This window comes from Passer montanus, unplaced genomic scaffold (genome assembly GCF_014805655.1).
Source record: "Passer montanus isolate IOZ18808 unplaced genomic scaffold, ASM1480565v1 scaffold562, whole genome shotgun sequence".
Taxonomy (NCBI): domain Eukaryota; kingdom Metazoa; phylum Chordata; class Aves; order Passeriformes; family Passeridae; genus Passer; species Passer montanus.
The window spans coordinates 1-20678 of NW_024370618.1; the positions used below are offsets into that span (position 1 = coordinate 1).

At 53.1% G+C, this 20678-nt stretch overlaps 1 protein-coding gene across 1 annotated transcript in view; it reads left to right on the forward strand.

Moving 5' to 3' along the window:
* Positions 1 to 1248: 1248 nt before the first annotated feature.
* Positions 1249 to 20678, forward strand: part of LOC120510201 (serine/threonine-protein phosphatase 6 regulatory ankyrin repeat subunit C-like) — a gene marked incomplete at its 5' end in the record, with an annotated part of 21312 nt that continues 1882 nt past the window's right edge. The window contains 14 exons of the mRNA XM_039725765.1: positions 1249 to 1327; positions 2784 to 2898; positions 3594 to 3734; positions 4614 to 4682; positions 8593 to 8704; positions 10403 to 10474; positions 11942 to 12143; positions 14078 to 14165; positions 15470 to 15491; positions 17288 to 17341; positions 17628 to 17847; positions 17948 to 18010; positions 18671 to 18753; positions 19459 to 19541. Of these exons, the coding sequence (XP_039581699.1) occupies positions 1249 to 1327; positions 2784 to 2898; positions 3594 to 3734; positions 4614 to 4682; positions 8593 to 8704; positions 10403 to 10474; positions 11942 to 12143; positions 14078 to 14165; positions 15470 to 15491; positions 17288 to 17341; positions 17628 to 17847; positions 17948 to 18010; positions 18671 to 18753; positions 19459 to 19541 (1403 nt within the window). The remainder of the gene's footprint in view (positions 1328 to 2783; positions 2899 to 3593; positions 3735 to 4613; positions 4683 to 8592; positions 8705 to 10402; positions 10475 to 11941; positions 12144 to 14077; positions 14166 to 15469; positions 15492 to 17287; positions 17342 to 17627; positions 17848 to 17947; positions 18011 to 18670; positions 18754 to 19458; positions 19542 to 20678) is intronic.

Consider the following 20678-nt stretch of genomic DNA (forward strand, 5'->3'; position numbering starts at 1 on the left):
GGGGTTGGGTTGGGGTTGGGGGGTGGTTATGGGTGAGGAACATTGGGATTTGGGGTTGGGTTGGGGTTGGGGTGTGGTTATGGGTGAGGGACATTGGGATTTGGGTTTGGGGTTGGGTTGGGGTTGGAGTGTGGTTCCAGGTGTGGGATCCTTGGGATTTGGGGTTAGGGGGTCTTGGGGTGTGGTTACAGGTGAGGGACATTGGGGTTTGGGGTCAGGGAAGGTGTTGGGGTGTAGTTACAGGTGGGGCATCTCAGGTTTGGGGTTAGGGGGTCTTGGGGTGTGGTTACAGGTGAGGGACATTGGGGTTTGGGGTTAGGGGGTCTTGGTTTTGGGTTGATTTTGGGGTGAGGCTGAGCCCCTCGTGGGGGTGGTTTTGGGTTTTTTTGGGTGGTTTTGGGTTTTTGAGGTGGTTTTGGGTTGATTTTGGGGTGAGGCTGAGCCCCTCGTGGGGGTGGTTTTGGGTTTTTTTGGGTGGTTTTGGGTTTTTGAGGTGGTTTTGGGTTGATTTTGGGGTGAGGCTGAGCCCCTCGTGGGGGTGGTTTTGGGTTTTTTTGGGTGGTTTTGGGTTTTTGAGGTGGTTTTGGGTTGATTTTGGGGTGAGGCTGAGCCCCTCGTGGGGGTGGTTTTGGGTTTTTTTGGGTGGTTTTGGGTTTTTGAGGTGGTTTTGGGTTGATTTTGGGGTGAGGCTGAGCCCCTCGTGGGGGTGGTTTTGGGTTTTTTTGGGTGGTTTTGGGTTTTTGAGGTGGTTTTGGGTTGATTTTGGGGTGAGGCTGAGCCCCTCGTGGGGGTGGTTTTGGGTTTTTTTGGGTGGTTTTGGGTTTTTGAGGTGGTTTTGGGTTGATTTTGGGGTGAGGCTGAGCCCCTCGTGGGGGTGGTTTTGGGTTTTTTTGGGTGGTTTTGGGTTTTTGAGGTGGTTTTGGGTTGATTTTGGGGTGAGGCTGAGCCCCTCGTGGGGGTGGTTTCAGGTTTTTGGGGTGGTTTAGGAGTTTTTGGTGGTTTTGGGCTGTGACTGAGCCCCTCCTGGAGGTGATTTCAGGTTTTTGGGGTGGTTTAGGAGTTTTTGGTGGTTTTGGGCTGTGACTGAGCCCCTCCTGGAGGTGATTTCAGGTTTTTGGGGTGGTTTAGGAGTTTTTGGTGGTTTTGGGCTGTGACTGAGCCCCTCGTGGGGGTGATTTCAGGTTTTTGGGGTGGTTTAGGGATTTTTGGTGGGTTTGGGCTGTGGCTGAGCCCTGGGGGTCCCCGCAGAGCAAGGAAGGGAAGAGCCCCCTGCACATGGCGGCGATCCACGGACGGTTCACGCGCTCGCAGATCCTCATCCAGAACGGTCGGTGCATCCCAATCCCTGCTGCATCCCAAATCCTCCTGCAGCTCCCAGCACCTCCGGGGGGCTCGGGGAGGGGGTTCAGACCCCCCCAAGTCGGCACCCAAACTCCCCAGGGGGATCTTGTGGTATTTTTCCCAATATTCGTGTCATAAAATTGCAATATTCTCATCAAATCTTTCAAAATTCCAATGTTTTTCCCAATATTCCCATCAGATCTTTCAAAATTCCAATGTTTTTCCCAATATTCCCATCAGATTCTCCAATATTCCAATATTTTTCCCAATATTCCCGTCAGATTCTCAAATATTCCAATATTTTTCCCAATATTCCTCTCAGAAATCTCCAATATTTCAATATTTTTCTCAATATTCCCATCAGATCTTTCAATATTCCAATGTTTTCCCAAAAATTCCCATCAGATCCTCCAGTATTCATCCCAAAATTCCGGCCAGATCTTCCAAAATTCCCACCAGATCCTCTAATATTTTTCCCAAAATTCCTGTTGCATCCTCCAGAATTCCAAGATTTTGGCTCTGGGGTGGGAATTTCAGGATTTTAGATCCTGGAACCTTCTCTGGGATGGAAATTTGAGAATTTTGGAGCCCGGATCCATCCCCGGGTTTGGAAATTCGATTATTTTGGCTCTGAGGTGGAAATTCCAGGATTTCAGAGCCCGGATCCATTCCTGGGTTTGGAAATTCCGGGATTTCAGAGCCCAGAGCTGTCCCTGGGTTTGGAAATTCCAGAATTTTGGAGCCCGGATCCATCCCCAGGTTTGGGAATCCCAGGATTTTGGCGCCGGGTTTGGGAATCCCAGGATTTTGTCTCTGGGATGGGAATTGCGGGATTTTAGATCCTGGAACCTTCTCTGGGATGGAAATTTGAGAATTTTGGAGCCCGGATCCATCCCCGGGTTTGGAAATTCGATTATTTTGGCTCTGAGGTGGAAATTCCAGGATTTCAGAGCCCGGATCCATCCCTGGGTTTGAAAATTCAAGAATTTTGGTTCTGGGGTGGGAATTCCAGGATTTCAGAGCCCAGATCCATCCCTGGGTTTGGAAATCCCAGGATTTTGGCTCTGGGATGGGAATCCCAGGATTTTGTCTCTGGGTTTGGAATTCCGGGGTTTTTGGCTCCGAGTTTGGGAATCCCAGGATTTTGGCTCCAGGGTTTGGGAATCCCAGGATTTTGCCTCTGGGGTGGGAATTGTGGGATTTTGGCTCTGGGGTGGGAATTGCGGGGTTTTAGATCCTGGAACCTTCTCCGGGATGGAAATTTGAGAATTTTGGAGCCCGGATCCATCCCCGGGTTTGGGAATCCCAGGATTTTGGCTCCGGGATGGGAATTCCGGGGTTTTTGTCTCCGGGATGGGAATCCCAGGATTTTGGCTCCGGGTTTGGAGTCCCGGGGATTTGCTCCCGGAACGTTCCGGAGCCGAGCCGCGCTCTCCCCGCAGGCAGCGAGATCGACTGCGCTGACAAGTACGGCAACACCCCCCTGCACGTCGCTGCGAGATACGGCCACGAGCTGCTCATTAGCACGTTAATGACCAATGGTGCTGACACTGCCAGGTGAGCCCGCTGCCCTTCCAGAACCTTCGGGGGGTCCTGGGAGGGTCCTGGGAGGGTTCTAGGGGTGTTCTGGGAGGGATTCCAGAATGTTCTGGGTCCTGGAAGGGTTCTCAAAGTGTCCTGGAGTGTTCTGGGGGGGTCCTGGGAGGGTCCTGGAAGGGATTCCAGAATGTTCTGAGCTTTTTCTGGGTCCTAGAAGGGTTCTAAGGGTGTTCTGGGAGGGATTCCAGAATGTTCTGGGTCCTGGAAGGGTTCTCAAAGTGTTCTGGGAGGGTTCTGGAAGGGTTTCTGGGGTGTTCTGGGCTCCAGCTGGGTCCTGGAAGGGTTCTCAAAGTGTCCTGGAGTGTTCTGGGGGGTGTCCTGGGTGGGTTTCTGGGCTCCAGCTGGGTCCTGGAAGGGTTCTAGGGGTGTTCCGGAAAGGTTTCCAGAACGTTCTGAGCTCCTAGAAGGGTTTCCAAAGGGTCCTGGAAGGGTTTCCAGAATGTTCTGGGCTCTTTCTGGGTCCTGGAAGGGTTCTGGGGGTGTTCTGGGAGGATCCTGGACGGGTTTCCAGAATATTCTGAGCTCCTGGAAGGGTTCCCAAAGGGTCCTGGAAGGGTTTTCAGGATGTTCTGAGTTCCCAAAATGAAAAAAGTTTGAGGAGGTTTTAATCCCAAAATGAAAATACCTGTCCCTGTCCCTGTCCCTGTCCCCAGGACCCCCCTGCACTACGCGGCGGCCAACGGCAGCTACCAGTGCACGGTGACGCTGGTGACGGCCGGCGCCGCCGTCAACGAGGCCGACGGCAAAGGCTGCACGGCGCTGCACTACGCCGCCGCCTCCGACACGTACCGCCGGTGAGCCGCGCCGGCACCGGGCACCGGGCAATGGGCATGGGCGTGGGCACGGGGCAATGGGCACCGGGCATGGGCACGGGCACGGGGCAATGGGCATGGGCGTGGGCACCGGGCACCGGGCACTGGGGGCACCGGGCACTGGGCAATGGGCACCAGGCACTGGGCACGGGCATTGGGCACTGGGGGTACCGGGCATGGGCACAGGGCACCGGGCACTGGGCATGGGCACTGGGGGCACCGGGCACTGGGGGTACCGGGCACTGGGCACAGGGCACCGGGCATGGGCGCCAGGCACTGGCACTGGGTATGGGCACCGGGCACCGTGGGCACAGGGCATGGGCACCGGCACAGAGCACCGGGCACGGGCACCTTGCACTGGGCACTGGGCACGGGCACCGGGCACGGGGCACTGGGCGCACCGGGCATGGGCATGGGCACTGGGCACCGGAACAGGGCACTGGGGGCACTGGCACCAGGCACTGGCACCAGGCACTGGGCACGGGCATGGGCACCGGGCCCTGGGGGCACCTGGGGGCACTAGCACCAGCCTGATGTGGCACCTGGGGGACTGGGAGGGCACTGTCACCAACCCGACATGGCACTGTGGAGGCACCCAGGGACACTATGGGCACTGTCACCAGCCTGAGGTGGCACTGTGAGGGCACCTGGGGACACTGTGGGCATTGTCACCAGCCTGACATGGCACTCGGGGCACTGGCACCCGCCCCTGGGGGCACTGGCACCAGCCCCAGGTGGCACTGGTGGCACAGGGGTGGCACTGTGTGTCCCCGTGGTCACTGTCACCGACCCAGGGTGGCACAGGGGTGGCACAGATGGCACAGGGGTGGCACCGTGGTCACTGTCCCCGTGCCCTGCCAGGGCCGAGGCTCACTCAGGACCCAGCGAGGAGGAGCCCCTGAAGGAGTCGAGGCTGAAGGAGGCGTTCTTGTGAGTGCTGGGACTGGGGGGGACTGGGGGGGACTGGAGACACCTGGGGACACCTGGGGACACACCTAGGGACAGCCCAGGGACAGCCTGGGGACACGGGGACAGCCCCGACAACCTGGGCAGGACCTGTCTGCACGCTGCTGCTTCCGGAGGGTGGGGACACGGGGACATGGGGACACACCTGGGGACATGGGGACACACCTGGGGATATGGGGACACACCTGGGGACATGGGGACACACCTGGGGACAGCCCCGACAACCTGGGCAGGACCTGTCTGCACGCTGCTGCTTCCGGAGGGTGGGGACACGGGGACATGGGGACATGGGGACACCTGGGGACATGGGGACATTCCTGAGTGACTGAAGCGCACTTTGGGTGGCCTGGTGACACCCTGGGTGCCATGGGGGCACTCTGGGTGGCCTGGTGACATTCTGGATGACATGGGGACACTCTGGGTGTTGTGGGGACATTCTGGGTAGCCTGGGGACACCCTGGGTGCCGTGGTGGCACTCTGGGTGGCCTGGTGCCATCGCTGTGTCCCTGTCCCTGCAGGAACGTTGAATGTCTGAACCTGCTGCTGAGCAGCGGCGCCGACCTGCGGAGGAGGGACAAGTTCGGGAGGTGAGGGACACCTGGGTGGGGACATCCCCCTGTCCCCAGGGCCACCGGGGTGGGGACATCCCCCTGTCCCCAGGGCCACCAGGGTGGGGACATCCCAGTGTCCCCTGGGCCACCTGGACTGGGACATCCCAGTGTCCCCAAATCCCAGAGCTGGGGACACCTGGGGCCACCTGGGTGGGGACAGTCTGGTGTCCCCAAATCCGAGATCAGGGACACCTGGGTGGGGACATCCCAGTGTCCCCTGGGCCAGCCGGGGCCACCTGGGATGTCCCCTCCTGGTGTCCCCAAATCCCAGACTGGGGTTGGGGACATTTCTGGGTTCCTGAGGGACACCAGTGCCTGGGACAGCCCCGGGATGGGGGCTCCAAACCCCGGCAGGTCCTGGAAGGGTCCTAAAAGTGTCCTGGGAGGGTCCTGGAAGGGTTTCCAGAATGTTCTCAGCTCCTGCAGGTCCCGGAAGGGTTCTCAGGATGTTCTGAGCTCCGGCAGGTCCTTGCAGGCCCCGCGGCTCCGGGCGTGCCCCTGACCCTGTCCCTGTCCCTGTCCCTGTCCCTGTCCCTGTCCCTGTCCCTGTCCCTGTCCCATCCCTGTCCCCAAAATCCCCCAAATTCACCCCAAAATTTTCCCAAAATCCCCCAAATTCACCCCAAAATTTTCCCAAAATCCCCCAAATTCACCCCAAAATTTTCCCAAAATCCCCCAAATTCACCCCAAAATTTTCCCAAAATCCCCCAAATTCACCCCAAAATTTTCCCAAAATCCCCCAAATTCACCCCAAAATTTTCCCAAAATCCCCCAAATTCACCCCAAAATTTTCCCAAAATCCCCCAAATTCACCCCAAAATTTTCCCAAAATCCCCCAAATTCACCCCAAAATTTTCCCAAAATCCCCCAAATTCACCCCAAAATTTTCCCAAAATCCCCCAAATTCACCCCAAAATTTTCCCAAAATCCCCCAAATTCACCCCAAAATTTTCCCAAAATCCCCCAAATTCACCCCAAAATTTTCCCAAAATCCCCCAAATTCACCCCAAAATTTTCCCAAAATCCCCCAAATTCACCCCAAAATTTTCCCAAAATCCCCCAAATTCACCCCAAAATTTTCCCAAAATCCCCCAAATTCACCCCAAAATTTTCCCAAAATCCCCCAAATTCACCCCAAAATTTTCCCAAAATCCCCCAAATTCACCCCAAAATTTTCCCAAAATCCCCCAAATTCACCCCAAAATTTTCCCAAAATCCCCCAAATTCACCCCAAAATTTTCCCAAAATCCCCCAAATTCACCCCAAAATTTTCCCAAAATCCCCCAAATTCACCCCAAAATTTTCCCAAAATCCCCCAAATTCACCCCAAAATTTTCCCAAAATCCCCCAAATTCACCCCAAAATTTTCCCAAAATCCCCCAAATTCACTCCAAAATTTTCCCAAAATCCCCCAAATTCACCCCAAAATTTTCCCAAAATCCCCCAAATTCACTCCAAAATTTTCCCAAAATCCCCCAAATTCACCCCAAAATTTTCCCAAAATCCCCCAAATTCACCCCAAAATTTTCCCCAAAATCCCAAATTCCCCCAAAATCCCAAATTTCCCAAAATCGCCCAAACTCTCCCCAATTGTGCAGATCTGCGCACGGGCTCGCAGGTGCAGCTGATCGAGGTGCACAAGTACCAGGTGCGCACTGGCGCGTACTGGTTGTACTGGTTTATACTGGGAGGGACTGGGAGGGACTGGGGGGGACTGGGAGGGACTGGGAGGGAACTGGTTTGTACTGGGTTATACTGGGAGGGACTGGGGGGGACCGGAATGAACTGGGAGGGAACTGGGAACAAACTGGGAGGGACTGGTTTGGACTGGGAGGGACTGGGAACAAACTGGGATGGACTGGGATGGACTGGGAGGGACTGGGGGGCACTGGTTTGTACTGGATTATACTGGGAGGGATTTGTGGGGGACTGGGATGGACTGGGATGGGAGTGGGAGGGACTGGGATGGGACTGGGGGGGATTGGGGGGGACTGGGATTAACTGGGATGGACTGGGATGGGCTGGGAACAGACTGGGAGGGACTGGGATTTAACAGAGAATGGACTGGGATTTAACTGGGATGGGCTGGGAATTAACTGGAAATGGACTGGGAATAGACTGGGAACTAACTAGGATTTAACTGGGAACGGACTGGGAATTAACTGGGAATTTACTGGAATTTAGTGGGAATTTCCTGGGAATATTACTGGGAATGTAGTGGGAATTTGATGGGAATTTTCTGGGAATTTACTGGGGAATTTGATGGGACTGTACTGGGAGTTTGCTGGGATTTTACTGGAATTTTGCTGAGAATTTACTGGGGATTTTATTGGGAATTTACTGGGATTTTACTGGGAATTTAATGGGAATTTTACTGGGATTTTACTGGGGATTTTACTGGGATTTTACTGGAATTTTGCTGAGAATTTACTGGGAATCTGCTAAAATTTACTGGGAATATTGCTGGGAATTTGATAGCAATTTTACTGGGATTTTACTGGAATTTGGCTGAGAATGTACTGCGCATCTGCTAAAATTTACTGGGAATATTGGTGGGAATTTGATAGCAATTTTACTGGGATTTTACTGGAATTTGGCTGAGAATGTACTGCGCATCTGCTAAAATTTACTGGGAATATTGGTGGGAATTTGATAGCAATTTTACTGGGATTTTACTGGAATTTGGCTGAGAATGTACTGCGCATCTGCTAAAATTTACTGGGAATATTGGTGGGAATTTGATAGCAATTTTACTGGGATTTTACTGGAATTTGGCTGAGAATGTACTGCGCATCTGCTAAAATTTACTGGGAATATTGGTGGGAATTTGATAGCAATTTTACTGGGAATTAACTGGGAATTTAGTGGGAATTTAATGGGGATTTTACTGGGAATTTAGTGGGGATTTTACTGGGAATTTACTGGGAATTTAGTGGGGATTTTACTGGGATTTTACTGGGATTTTGCTGGGAATTTACTGGGAATCTGCTGGGAACCTGCTAAAATGTACTGGGAATATTGCTGGGAATTTGATAGCAATTTTACTGGGAATTTACTGGGAATTTAGTGGGGATTTTACTGGGATTTTACTGGAAATCTGCTGGGAACTCCTCCCTGCAGAGCCTCAGGGAGAGGAACCCCCTGCTCCTACCCCAAACCAAACCCACCCCCCTCACTCCCAGCCCCCGCTGTGGGATTTGGGGCTTTTCCCTGCAGCTTTTTCACCTTTTTCTTTTCTTTTTTGTCCTTTTTTCCCATTGCAGCTGTCTGGAATTCCTGCTGGACAACGGTGCTGACCCCTCCCTGCGGGACAAGCAGGGCTACACCGCCGTCCACTACGCGGCCGCCTACGGCAACCGGCAGAACCTCGAGCTGGTGAGGGCTCACGAGAGGGGAAAACACCCCCAGAAATGGGGGAAAACACCCCTAGGGAAGGGGGAAAAGACCCCCAGAAAATGGGGAAAACACCCCCAGAAATGGGGGAAATCAGCTCCAGGAAATGGGGGAAATCAGCTCCAGAAATGGGGGAAAACACTCCCAGGGAAGGGGGAAAACACTGCCAGGAAATGGGGGAAATCACCCCCAGGAAATGGGGAAAATCCACTAGGAAATAGGGAAAATCATAGCCAGGAAATGGGGGAAATCAGCACCAGGGAAGGGGGAAATCAGCACCAGGAAAGGGGGAAAACACCCCCAGAAATGGGGGAAATCAGCCCCAGGAAATGGGGGAAATCAGCCCCAGAAATGGGGGAAATCAGCCCCAGGAAATGGGGGAAATCAGCCCCAGAAATGGGGGAAATCAGCACCAGGGAAGGGGGGAAATCAGCCCCAGAAATGGGGGAAATCAGCCCCAGGAAATGGGGGAAATCAGCCCCAGAAATGGGGGAAAACACCCCCAGAAAAGGGGGAAATCAACCCCAGAAATAGGGGAAAAGACCCCTAGGGAAGGGGGAAAACACTGCCAGGAAATGGAGGAAATCACCCCCAGGAAATGGGGAAAATCCACTAGGAAATAGGGAAAATCACTGCCAGGAAATGGGGGAAATCAGCACCAGGGAAGGGGGGAAATCAGCTCCAGGAAATGGGGGAAAACACCCCTAGGGAAATGGGAAAATCAGCCAGGAAATGGGGGAAATCAGCTCCAGGGAATGGGGGAAATCAGCCCCAGGAATGGGGGAAAACAGCTCCAGAAATGGGGGAAATCAGCCTCAGGAAATGGGGGAAATCAGCCCCAGAAATGGGGGAAATCAGCCCCAGGAAATGGGGGAAATCAGCCCCAGAAATGGGGGAAAACACCCCCAGAAAAGGGGGAAATCAACCCCAGAAATAGGGGAAAAGACCCCTAGGGAAGGGGGAAAACACTGCCAGGAAATGGAGGAAATCACCCCCAGGAAATGGGGAAAATCCACTAGGAAATAGGGAAAATCATAGCCAGGAAATGGGGGAAATCAGCACCAGGGAAGGGGGGAAATCAGCTCCAGGAAATGGGGGAAAACACCCCTAGGGAAATGGGAAAATCAGCCAGGAAATGGGGGAAATCAGCTCCAGGGAATGGGGGAAATCAGCCCCAGGAATGGGGGAAAACAGCTCCAGAAATGGGGGAAATCAGCCTCAGGAAATGGGGGAAATCAGCCCCAGAAATGGGGGAAATCAGCCCCAGAAATGGAGGAAATCAGCCCCAGAAATGGGGGAAATCAGCCCCAGGAAAGGGGGGAAATCAGCCCCAGAAATGGAGGAAAACACTCCCAGGAAATGGGGAAAATCTCCCTGGGAAAGAGGGAAAAAATCCCCCAGGAAAGAGGGAAAATTGTAACTGGGATTTGTTTTGGGGTCGGGATTTTTGGAGTTTTTAAGGTTTTTGGGATCAGAGTTTTTGGGGTTTTGGGTGTTTTGTGGTCGGAGTTTTTGGTGTTTTGGGGTTGGAGTTTTTGGACTTCTGGGTGTTTTGGGGTCAGAGTTTTGGGGTTTTGGGTGTTTTGGGGTTGGAATTTTGGGATTTTTGCCCCTTCTGCCTCTCGGGGTGGCTGTGGGGAGCTCTGGGGTCAGTTTGCATTTGGGGTTTTGTCCCTGCAGCTCCTGGAAATGTCCTTTAACTGCCTGGAGGATGTGGAAAGCACCGTTCCAGTCAGCCCTTTGCACTTAGCTGTGAGTGCCTGCGGGTCCTGGAAGGGTTCTGGAGGGTTCCTGAAGGGTTCCTGAGGGGTTCTGGGCTCCTGCAGGTCCTGGAAGGGTTCCTGAGGGGTTCCTGAGGGGTTCTGGGCTCCTGCAGGTCCTGGAAGGGTTCCCAAAATGTCCTGGGAAGGTCCTGGAAGGCTTCTCAGGGGGGTTCTGGGCTCCTGCAGGTCCTGGAAGGGTTCTGGGGGAGATATTTTTGGGAGGGACACTTTGGTTGTCTGGAGCACACTTTGGTTTCCTGGAGGACATTTCTGGTTACCTGAGGGACACTTTGGGTACCTGGGTGGCACTTTGGGCACCTGAGGGACACTTTGGGCACGTGAGGGACACTTTGGGTACCTGAGAAACACTTTGAGTTCCTGAGGGACACTTTGAGTTCCTGAAGGACACTTTGGGTACCTGAGGGACACTTTGGGTACCCAAGGGACAGTTTTGGTTAGCTGAAGGACACGTTGGGTACCTGAGGGACACTTTGAGTTCCTGAGGGACATTTTGGGTTCCTGAGGGACACTGAAGGGTTCTGGGGGAGATATTTTTGGGAGGGACACTTTGGTTGTCTGGAGCACACTTTGGTTTCCTGGAGGACATTTCTGGTTACCTGAGGGACACTTTGGGTACCTGGGTGGCACTTTGGGCACCTGAGGGACGCTTTGAGTTCCTGAGGGACATTTTGGATGCCTGAGGGACACTCTGGGCACCTGAGGGACACTTTGAGTACCTGAGGGACATTTTGGGTACCTGAAGGACACTTTGAGTTCCTGAGGGACATTTTGAGTTCCTGAAGGACATCTTGGGTACCTGAAGGACACTTTGAGTTCCTGAGGGACACTTTGAGTACCTGAGAAACACTTTGGGTACCCAAGGGACAGTTTTGGTTAGCTGAAGGACATTTTGGGTACCTGAGGGACACTTTGAGTTCCTGAGGGACACTTTGAGTTCCTGAAGGACATTTTGAGTTCCTGAAGGACATTTTGGGTACCTGAGGGACACTTTGAGTTCCTGAGAAACACTTTGAGTTCCTGAGGGACACTTTGAGTTCCTGAGGGACACTTTGAGTTCCTGAAGGACACTTTGAGTTCCTGAGGGACACTTTGAGTTCCTGAAGGACATTTTGGGTACCTGAGGGACACTTTGAGTTCCTGAGGGACACTTTGAGTTCCTGAAGGACATTTTGAGTTCCTGAAGGACATTTTGGGTACCTGAGGGACACTTTGAGTTCCTGAGAAACACTTTGAGTTCCTGAGGGACACTTTGAGTTCCTGAGGGACACTTTGGGTACCTGAGGGACACTTTGAGTTCCCAAGGGACACTTTGAGTTCCTGAAGGACACTTTGGGTACCTGAGGGACACTTTGGGTGCCCAAGGGACACTTTAAGTTCCTGAAGGACATTTTGGGTACCTGAGGGACACTTCCACGTGCGTGTGCCCCGTCCCCAGGCCTACAATGGTCACTGTGAAGCCCTGAAGGCTCTGGCTGAGACGCTGGTGAACCTGGACGTGCGGGACCACAAGGGCCGCACCGCGCTCTACCTGGCCACGGAGCGCGGCGCCAGCGAGTGCGTGCAGGTGCTCACCAGCCACGGCGCCTCCGCCCTGGTCAAGGAGAGGAAGAGGAAGTGGACGCCTCTCCACGCTGCAGGTGGCACCTGGCGGGGTTCCTGAGGGGTTCTGGAATGTTCTGGGAGGGTTCCTGAGGGGTTCTGGAAGGGTTCTGGAATGTTCTGGGAGAGTTCTTGGGGTGTTTGGCATCCTGGGAGGGTTCCTGAGGAGTTCTGGAATGTTCTGGGAGGGTTCTGGGGGTGTTTTGGGTTCTGGGAGGGTTCCTGAGGGGTTCTGGGAGGGTTCTGGAATGTTCTGGGAGGGTTCTGGGGGTGTTTTGGGTTCTGGGAGGGTTCCTGAGGGGTTCTGGGATGTTCTGGGGATGTTCTGGGTCTTGGGAGGGTTCTGGAATGTCCTGGGAGGGTTCTGGGAAGGTCCTTGCAGGGTTCTGGTGGTGTTCTGGGCTCCTGAAGGTCCTGGGAGGGTTCCCAAAGTGTCTTAGGAAGGGTCCTGGAAGGGTTCCTGAGGTGTTCTGGGTCCTGGAAGGGATGGGGACAAGGCTTGGTAGAACCCCCAAACCCCAGGGGATGAGTGTCTTCCTGGAGGGTTGGGGGATCGGCGCCTCCGCCCTGGTCAAGGAGAGGAAGAGGAAGTGGACGCCTCTCCACGCTGCAGGTGGCACCTGGCGGGGTTCCTGAGGGGTTCTGGAATGTTCTGGGAGGGTTCCTGAGGGGTTCTGGAAGGGTTCTGGGATGTTCTGGGAGGGTTCTGGGGATGTTCTGGGTCTTGGGAGGGTTCTGGAATGTCCTGGGAGGGTTCTGGGAAGGTCCTTGCAGGGTTCTGGTGGTGTTCTGGGCTCCTGAAGGTCCTGGGAGGGTTCCCAAAGTGTCTTGGGAAAGTGCTGGAAGGGTTCCTGAGCGGTTCTGGGCTTCTGAAGGTCCTGGGAGGGTTCTCAGAGTGACTTGGGAGGGTTGTGGAAGGTTCTGGAATGTCCTGGGAGAGTTCTTGGGGTGTTCTGAGTCCTGGGAGGGTTCTGGGGGTGTCCTGGGAGGGTTCCTGAGGGGTTCTGGGGCTCCTTGAAGGTCCTGGGAAGGTTCTGGAATGTCTTGGGAGGGTTCTGGTGGTGTTCTGGGCTCCTGAAGGTCCTGGGAGGGTTCCCAAAGTGTCTTGGGAAGGGTCCTGGAAGGGTTCCTGAGGTGTTCTGGGTCCTGGAAGGGATGGGGACAAGGCTTGGTAGAACCCCCAAACCCCAGGGGATGAGTGTCTTCCTGGAGGGTTGGGGGATTTTGGGGTTTTGTTGCCTCTTTTTGTCTTGTTCCTCTGCCTCATCCGTCTTTCTCATGCCTCTTTTCCTTCTCCCCCCCATCCTCATCCCTCTTTTCCTCCTTCCTGTTTTCCTCATCCCTCTTTACCTTGTTTCTCTTTATCTCATCTCTTTTCCTCATCTCTTTTTTCCTCCTCCCATTTTCCTCCTCCCTTTTCCTCCTCCCTTTTCCTCCTCCGTCTTTTCCTTCTCCCTTTTTCCTCCTCCCATTTTCCTCCTCCCATTTTCCTCCCCCCTCATTTCCTCCTCCCTTTTCCATCTCCTCCCTTTTCCTCCTCCTCCCATTTCCCTGTCCCTTTTCCTCCTCCCTTTTCCTCATCCCTTTTCCTCCTCCGTCTTTTCCTTCTCCCTTTTGTCCTCCTCCTCTTTCCTCCTCCCATTTTCCTTCTCCCTTTTCCCCGTCCCTTTTCCCTGTCCCATTTCCCTGTCCCATTTTCCTCCTCCCTTTTCCTTCTCCCTTTTCCTCCTCCATTTCCCTGTCCCATTTTCCTCCTCCCTTCTCCTCATCCCTCATTTCCTCCTCCCATTTTCCTCCTCCCTTTACCTCGTCCCTCATTCCTCTCCCTTTTCCTCCTCCCTTTTCCTCCTCCCATTTCCCTGTCCCTTTTCCTCCTCCCTTTTCCTCCTCCCTTTTCCTCCTCCCTTTTCCCCCTCCCTTTCCCCCTCCATTCCCCGTCCCTTTCCCCTCCTTTCCCGGTTCCCGTGCCCAGCTGCCAACGGGAACACGGATTCCCTGCACCTCCTGATCGACAGCGGCGAGCGGGCGGACATCACCGACGTCATGGACATCCACGGCCAGTGAGTGCCACCCGCGGCCACCAGAGCCACCGGGCCAGCCGGGGGCACCTGCTGGAAGGTCCCAGCTTGGGATGAGGACCCGGAGAGATCCCTCGGCAGCTGCAGCGCAGCTGGAATTTGGGATATTTGTTAATTGGGTTTATTAGTGATAAAATCACAGGGGATCATGGGAGGGAAGATGGTTCCAAAGGAGCTTCTCCTGACCCTTCCCAGCTCCTTCCTGGGGAGTGGGAGCTGTGCTCAGTCCCTCCCATGTCCTCTGCACAAGAACTTTCCGTTCTTTCCTGCTTAAATATCGTATCCAGAGGTGCCACCACCATCCTAAGTGTCCTTCAGCACCATTCCTGATTGTCCCTCTCCACCATTCCCAATTGTCCCTCTCCACCATTCCTGTGTCCTTCACCACGGGCCAGCCGGGGGCACCCGCTGGAAGGTCCCAGCTTGGGATGAGGACCCGGAGAGATCCCTCGGCAGCTGCAGCGCAGCTGGAATTTGGGATATTCGTTAATTGGGTTTATTAGTGATAAAATCACGGGGGCTCATGGGAGGGAAAATGGTTCCCAACGAGCTTCTCCTGACCCTTCCCAGCTCTTCTGCTCCTTCCTGGGGAGTGGGAGCTGTGCTCAGTCCCTCCCATGTCCTCTGCACAAGAACTTTCCGTTCTTTCCTGCTTAAATATCGTATCCAGAGGTGCCACCACCATCCTAAGTGTCCTTCAGCACCATTCCTGATTGTCCCTCTCCACCATTCCCAATTGTCCCTCTCCACCATTCCTGTGTCCTTCACCACCGTGGTTTCCATGAATTCTCCATCCCTTTCCCCTCCAGTTTCTTGGTGGTCTCCATATCCCATGTCCTCTGCACAAGAACCTTCCCTTCTTTCGTGCTTAAATATCTTATCCAGAGGTGCCACCACCATCCTAAGTGTCCTTCAGCACCATTCCTGATTGTCCCTCTCCACCATTCCTGATTGTCCCTCACCACCATTCCCAATTGTCCCTCACCACCATTCCTGTGTCCTTCACCACCGTGGTTTCCATGAATTCTCCATCCCATCCCCTCCAGGCTCTTGGTGGTCTCCATGAATTCTCCATCCCTTTCCCCCCAGTTTTTTGGTGGTCTCCATGAATTCTCCATCCCAACTCCTCCAATTCCTTGGTGGTTCCATGAATTCTCCATCCCAACCCCTCCAGTTTCTTGGTGGTCTCCATGAGTTCCCCATCCCCTCCAGTTTCTTGGTGGTCTCCATGAATTCTCCATCCCTTTCCCCCCAGTTTCCTGGTGGTCTCCATCCCTTCCCCCCAGTTTCCTGGTGGTCTCCATTGGGGTCAGTGGGGTCTGGGGTCACTGGGGTCAGTGGGGTCTGGGGTCCTGGGTCAGTGGGGTCTGGGATCTCCGGGGTCTGGGGTCACTGGGGTCAGTGGGGTCTGGGGTCCTGGGTCAGTGGGGTCTGGGATCTCCGGGGTCTGGGGTCACTTGGGTCTGGGTCAGTGGGGATTTGGGGTCTCTGGAGTCTGGGGTCTCTGGGGAGGTTTGTGTTGTTTTAGGAGTTTTATTCTGTTTTTGCTCTTATGGGAAGAGCGATGTAATATCGATGTTCTAATTCTATTAGATAGAGATATTAGGTATAGATTAATGGATCTATAGATTAATAGATCTACAGATAGAGAGGGATGTGTATGGATATAGGTCTGTAGATACATAGGGATAGATAGATATATAGATTAGATATAGGTAAATAGATCTATAGATATTGATGGCTATTGATAGATACATAGAGATATATGTAGATATAGAGAAATAGATCTGTAGATATAGATCTGTAGATATATAGATATATATAGATATTTGTGATATAGAGATATAGATATATAGATATAGGCATAAAAAATATAAAAAACTAAAGCCTGAGGCATCCCACTAAGCCAGCACAGAATCTGAAAAATATAACAAATATAAATACATATACATATAAATTATATATATATATATGAAGAATTATAAAAACCTAAAACCTGAGGCACCCAACTAAGCCAGCACAGAATCTGAAAAATATAACAAATATAAATACATATACATATAAATTATATATATATATATGAAGAATTATAAAAACCTAAAACCTGAGGCACCCAACTAAGCCAGCACAGAATCTGAAAAATATAACAAATATAAATACATATACATATAAATTATATATATATATATGAAGAATTATAAAAACCTAAAACCTGAGGCACCCAACTAAGCCAGCACAGAATCAGAAAAATATTTGGGGGGGTTTTTTCTGGATTTTTTGGGGGTTTTTTCTAGGTTTTTTGGGGATTTTGTGGTGGACTACAGCGGCTGCTCGCCCATGCACTGGGCCTCCTGTAGTGGTGAGGGGCTGCCCTCCTCTTCAATCCCATTCCTTTTTGAGTTCCCTTGGCTCAGCTCAGGAAGGGATGGGGAGGAATTTGGGTTCCTCCAGGAGAGGCTCAGGCTGGACATGAGGAGGAATTTCCTCATGGAAAAGTGGTCAGGCTTTGGAGCTGCCTGGAGAAAAGGAGGCTCAGAGGGGAATTTCACTCCCTGAGGGGAGAGCAGGGTCAGGATCTGCTCCCAGGAACAGCAGGAGGAGAAGGAACAGCCCCAAACTCCTCCAGGAGAGGCTCAGGGGGACATCAGGAGGAATAAAAGGTGGTCAGGCTTTGGAAGTGCCCAGGGAAGTTTGGGGTCCCCATCCCTGAGGTGTGCAGGATGTGACACTCAGAGCTTGGGGTCACTCCCAGCTTGGACTCGATGATTTAGGGGGGATTTTCCATATATATATATATGCACATATATATATATTTACACTCATATATACATATATACATAAAAAATATAGTTTTTTTAGTATATTAAAAATATAAAGACCTGAAAGCTGAGGCCCACCACTAACCCAAAAGGTTCTGTGCCCCCAGGCGGTGCCGGGCTGCGAGGACTGCCTGGCTGCCCTGCTGGGCCAATATATTTTAATATATATATATACACACATACAAACATATATACATATATATAGAAATATAATTTTTTTATCTATTAAAACCTATAAAAAGCTGAATCCTGAGGCACCCCACTAACCCACAAGCCTCTCCCCAGGCGGTGACGGGCTGCGAGGACTGCCTGGCTGCCCTGCTGGACCACGATGGATCTGTAGAGATATGGAGATATTGATTAGATAGATAGAGAGATAGAGAGATAGAGAGATAGATAGATAGATAGATAGATAGAGAGATAGATAGATTGATAGAGAGATATACAGAGATGTAGACATAGGAAAATACAATAAACTAAAGCCTGAAGTATCCCACTAAGCCAGCACTGAATCTGAAAAATACAACAAATATACACACACACACATATATAATTTTTTAATATATTAAAACCTATAAAAAGCTGAATCCTCAGGCACCCCACTAACCCTCAAGCCTCTCCCCAGGCGGTGACGGGCTGCGAGGACTGCCTGGCTGCCCTGCTGGACCACGATGCCTTTGTCCTGTGCCGGGACTTCAAGGGGCGCACCCCGATCCACTTCGCCTCGGCCTGCGGGCACCTGGAGGCGCTGCGGGCGCTGCTGCGCGCCGCGCTGGCCACCGACCCGCTGGACGCCGGCGTGGACTACAGCGGCTACTCGCCCATGCACTGGGCCTCCTACAGTGGTCAGGGGCTGCTCTCCTCTTCTCTTGGGGTTTTGGGGTTTTTATGGTTTTTTGGGGGTTTTTTGGGGGTCTTTCTGGATTTTAGGGGGGTTTTTTGCAGTGTTTTTTGGGTCCCTCATGGACTACAGCGGCTACTCGCCCATGCACTGGGCCTCCTACAGTGGTCAGGGGCTGCTCTTCTCTTCGTTTGGGGTTTTTTGGGATTTTTTTGGGGTTTTTTTGGGGGTGGGATGGGATGGGATGGGGTGGGGTGGGATGGGATGGGATGGGATAGGATTCTTCTTCTCCCCCTGTTGAGGTCAGGATTGAGGCTCCTGAGATGATGTTTCATGTTCACACTCAGGTGTTTGTCTGTGTTAGGATATTTCACATTCAGACTCAAATATTTATTATTTCTTACCTGTATTATGATAGTTCCCATTCAGACTCAGCTGTTTGTTGTTTCTCATCCATGTTACATTCTCACAGCAGCTAAAACCTGAGGCACCATACCTTGAATGTCAGAACTGCAGCTTAAAGCAGCACAAAATCTGAAAAATATAAAATATAAACCTAAGGCATCTTACCATGAATGTCAGAACTGCAGCTTAAAGCAGCACAAAAGTTGAAAAATACAAAATCTAAACCTGAGGTACCATACCTTGAATGTCAGAACTGCAGCTTAAAGCAGCACAAAAGTTGAAAAATATAAAATCCAAACCTGAGGTGTCGGGGTGCTGCTGCTCCCAGAGGAGGGGACCCAGCTGTCCCCTCTCCTGGCAGGCTCTGGGGACATTTTTTGCCTCTTCCTCACCAGTTCTCCTCCTCCTCCTCCTCCTTGCAGAGTTCCTGCTGTTCCAAGCAAAAGCAAATATTACTGTGCTGGATGTCAACAAGAACACAGCTCTTCACCTGGCCTGCAGCAAGGTGGGGACACGGCCGGCGCGGGCGGCACCTCTGGGGCCCTTCGGTGTCCCCCTGGGCAGGGTGGCACCTCTGGGGCCCTTCGGTGTCCCCCTGGGCAGGGTCACTTTGTCCATTCCATGGTGGTCACTTTGTCCAACCCACGGTGGTCACTGTGTCCAGGCCATGGTGGTCACTTTGTCCATTCCATGGTGGTCAATTTGTCCAACTCATTCTGGTCACTTTGTCCATTCCATGGTGGTCACTTTGTCCAACCCACGGTGGTCACTTTGTCCAAGCCATGGTGGTCACTTTGTCCATTCCATGGTGGTCACTTTGTCCACTCCATGGTGGTCACTTTGTCCAACCCACGGTGGTCACTTTGTCCAACCCATGGTGGCAACCAGGGGCTTGTGGTCACTTTGTCCATTCCATGGTGGCACCAGGGGCGCGTGGTCACTTTGTCCAGGCCATGGTGGTCACTTTGTCCATTCCATGGTGGTCACTTTGTCCAGCCCATGGTGGTCACTTTGTCCAACCCATGGTGGTCACTTTGTCCATTCCATGGTGGTCACTTTGTCCATTCCATGGTGGCACCAGGGGCTCGTGGTCACTTTGTCCACGCCGAGGGGGGAAGGCTGGGGGGACAGCGGGTGCCAGGGTGCCCTGGGGGAGGGGGACAGTTCTGGGAATGGTTCTGCTGCCCTGAGTGTCCCCGCGTGTCCCCAGGGCCATGAAAAGTGTGCCTTGTTGATCCTGGGGGAAACCCAAGACCTTGGCCTTATCAATGCAAGTAACAGTGCTCTGCAGATGTGAGTGTTTGCACAGCTGGGGAGCTGGGACTGCGACTGGGGAACTGGGGAACCGGGACTGGGGGAACTGGGAATGGGACTGGGGAACTGGGAATGGGGAACTGGGAATGGTGGGGCTGGGGAAATGGGAATGGGAATGGGGGAACTGGGAATGGGGGAATGGGGGAAAACTGGGAAATGTGTGAACGGGCGAGCCCTTGAACCCACTCAAAGGTTTTGGCAGGGGGTGTTCTGTAGGGTTTTGTGGTGGGATTTTGTGGTAGAGTTTTGGGGTGGGATTTTGTGCTGAGGTTTTGTGGTGGGATTTTGTGGTTGGGTTTTGGGTGGGATTTTGTGATAGGGTTTTGGGGTGAGATTTTGGGTGCGGTTTTGTGGTGGGATTTTGGGGTGAATACCCCACACCTCATCCCACACCCCATCCCACACCCCATCCCACACCCCATCCCACACCCCATCCCACACCCCATCCCACACCCCATCCCACACCCCACACCATACCCCACACCTCATCCCATACGGCGCACCCCACACCCCATCCCACACCCCACACCAGCCCCCACACCTCATCCCACACCCCATCCCACACCCCATCCCACACCCCATCCCACACCCCATCCCACACCCCACACCTCATCCCCCAATCCCACCCCCCAGAGTCCCCCAACCCCACAGCCCCACAACCCCACACCTCATCCTGTGACCCCACAATGCCACAACACCACAATCCTTTAATCCCACACTCCATCCCACAACCCCTGAACTTCCAACCCCACACCCCCTCACCCCTCACAGCTCACTCCATCCCTCAGGTCACACCCCATCCCACACCCCCAGAATCCCACAACCTCGTACCCCATTCCCCAACCCCAGAACCCCACACACCCTCACACCCCCTCACCCCTCACGGCTGGCTCTGTCCCTCAAGTCACACCCCATTGCCAACTCCACACCCCACACCCCTCACACCTCCTCATGACCAGCTCCATCCCTCAGGTCACACCCCATCCCACACCCCCAGAACCCCACACGCCATTTCCCAGTCCCTCCCCCCTCACGGCCGGCTCCGTCCCTCAGGTCACACCCCATCCCACACCCCCAGAACCCCACACCCCATTCCCCAGCCTCACATCCCATTTC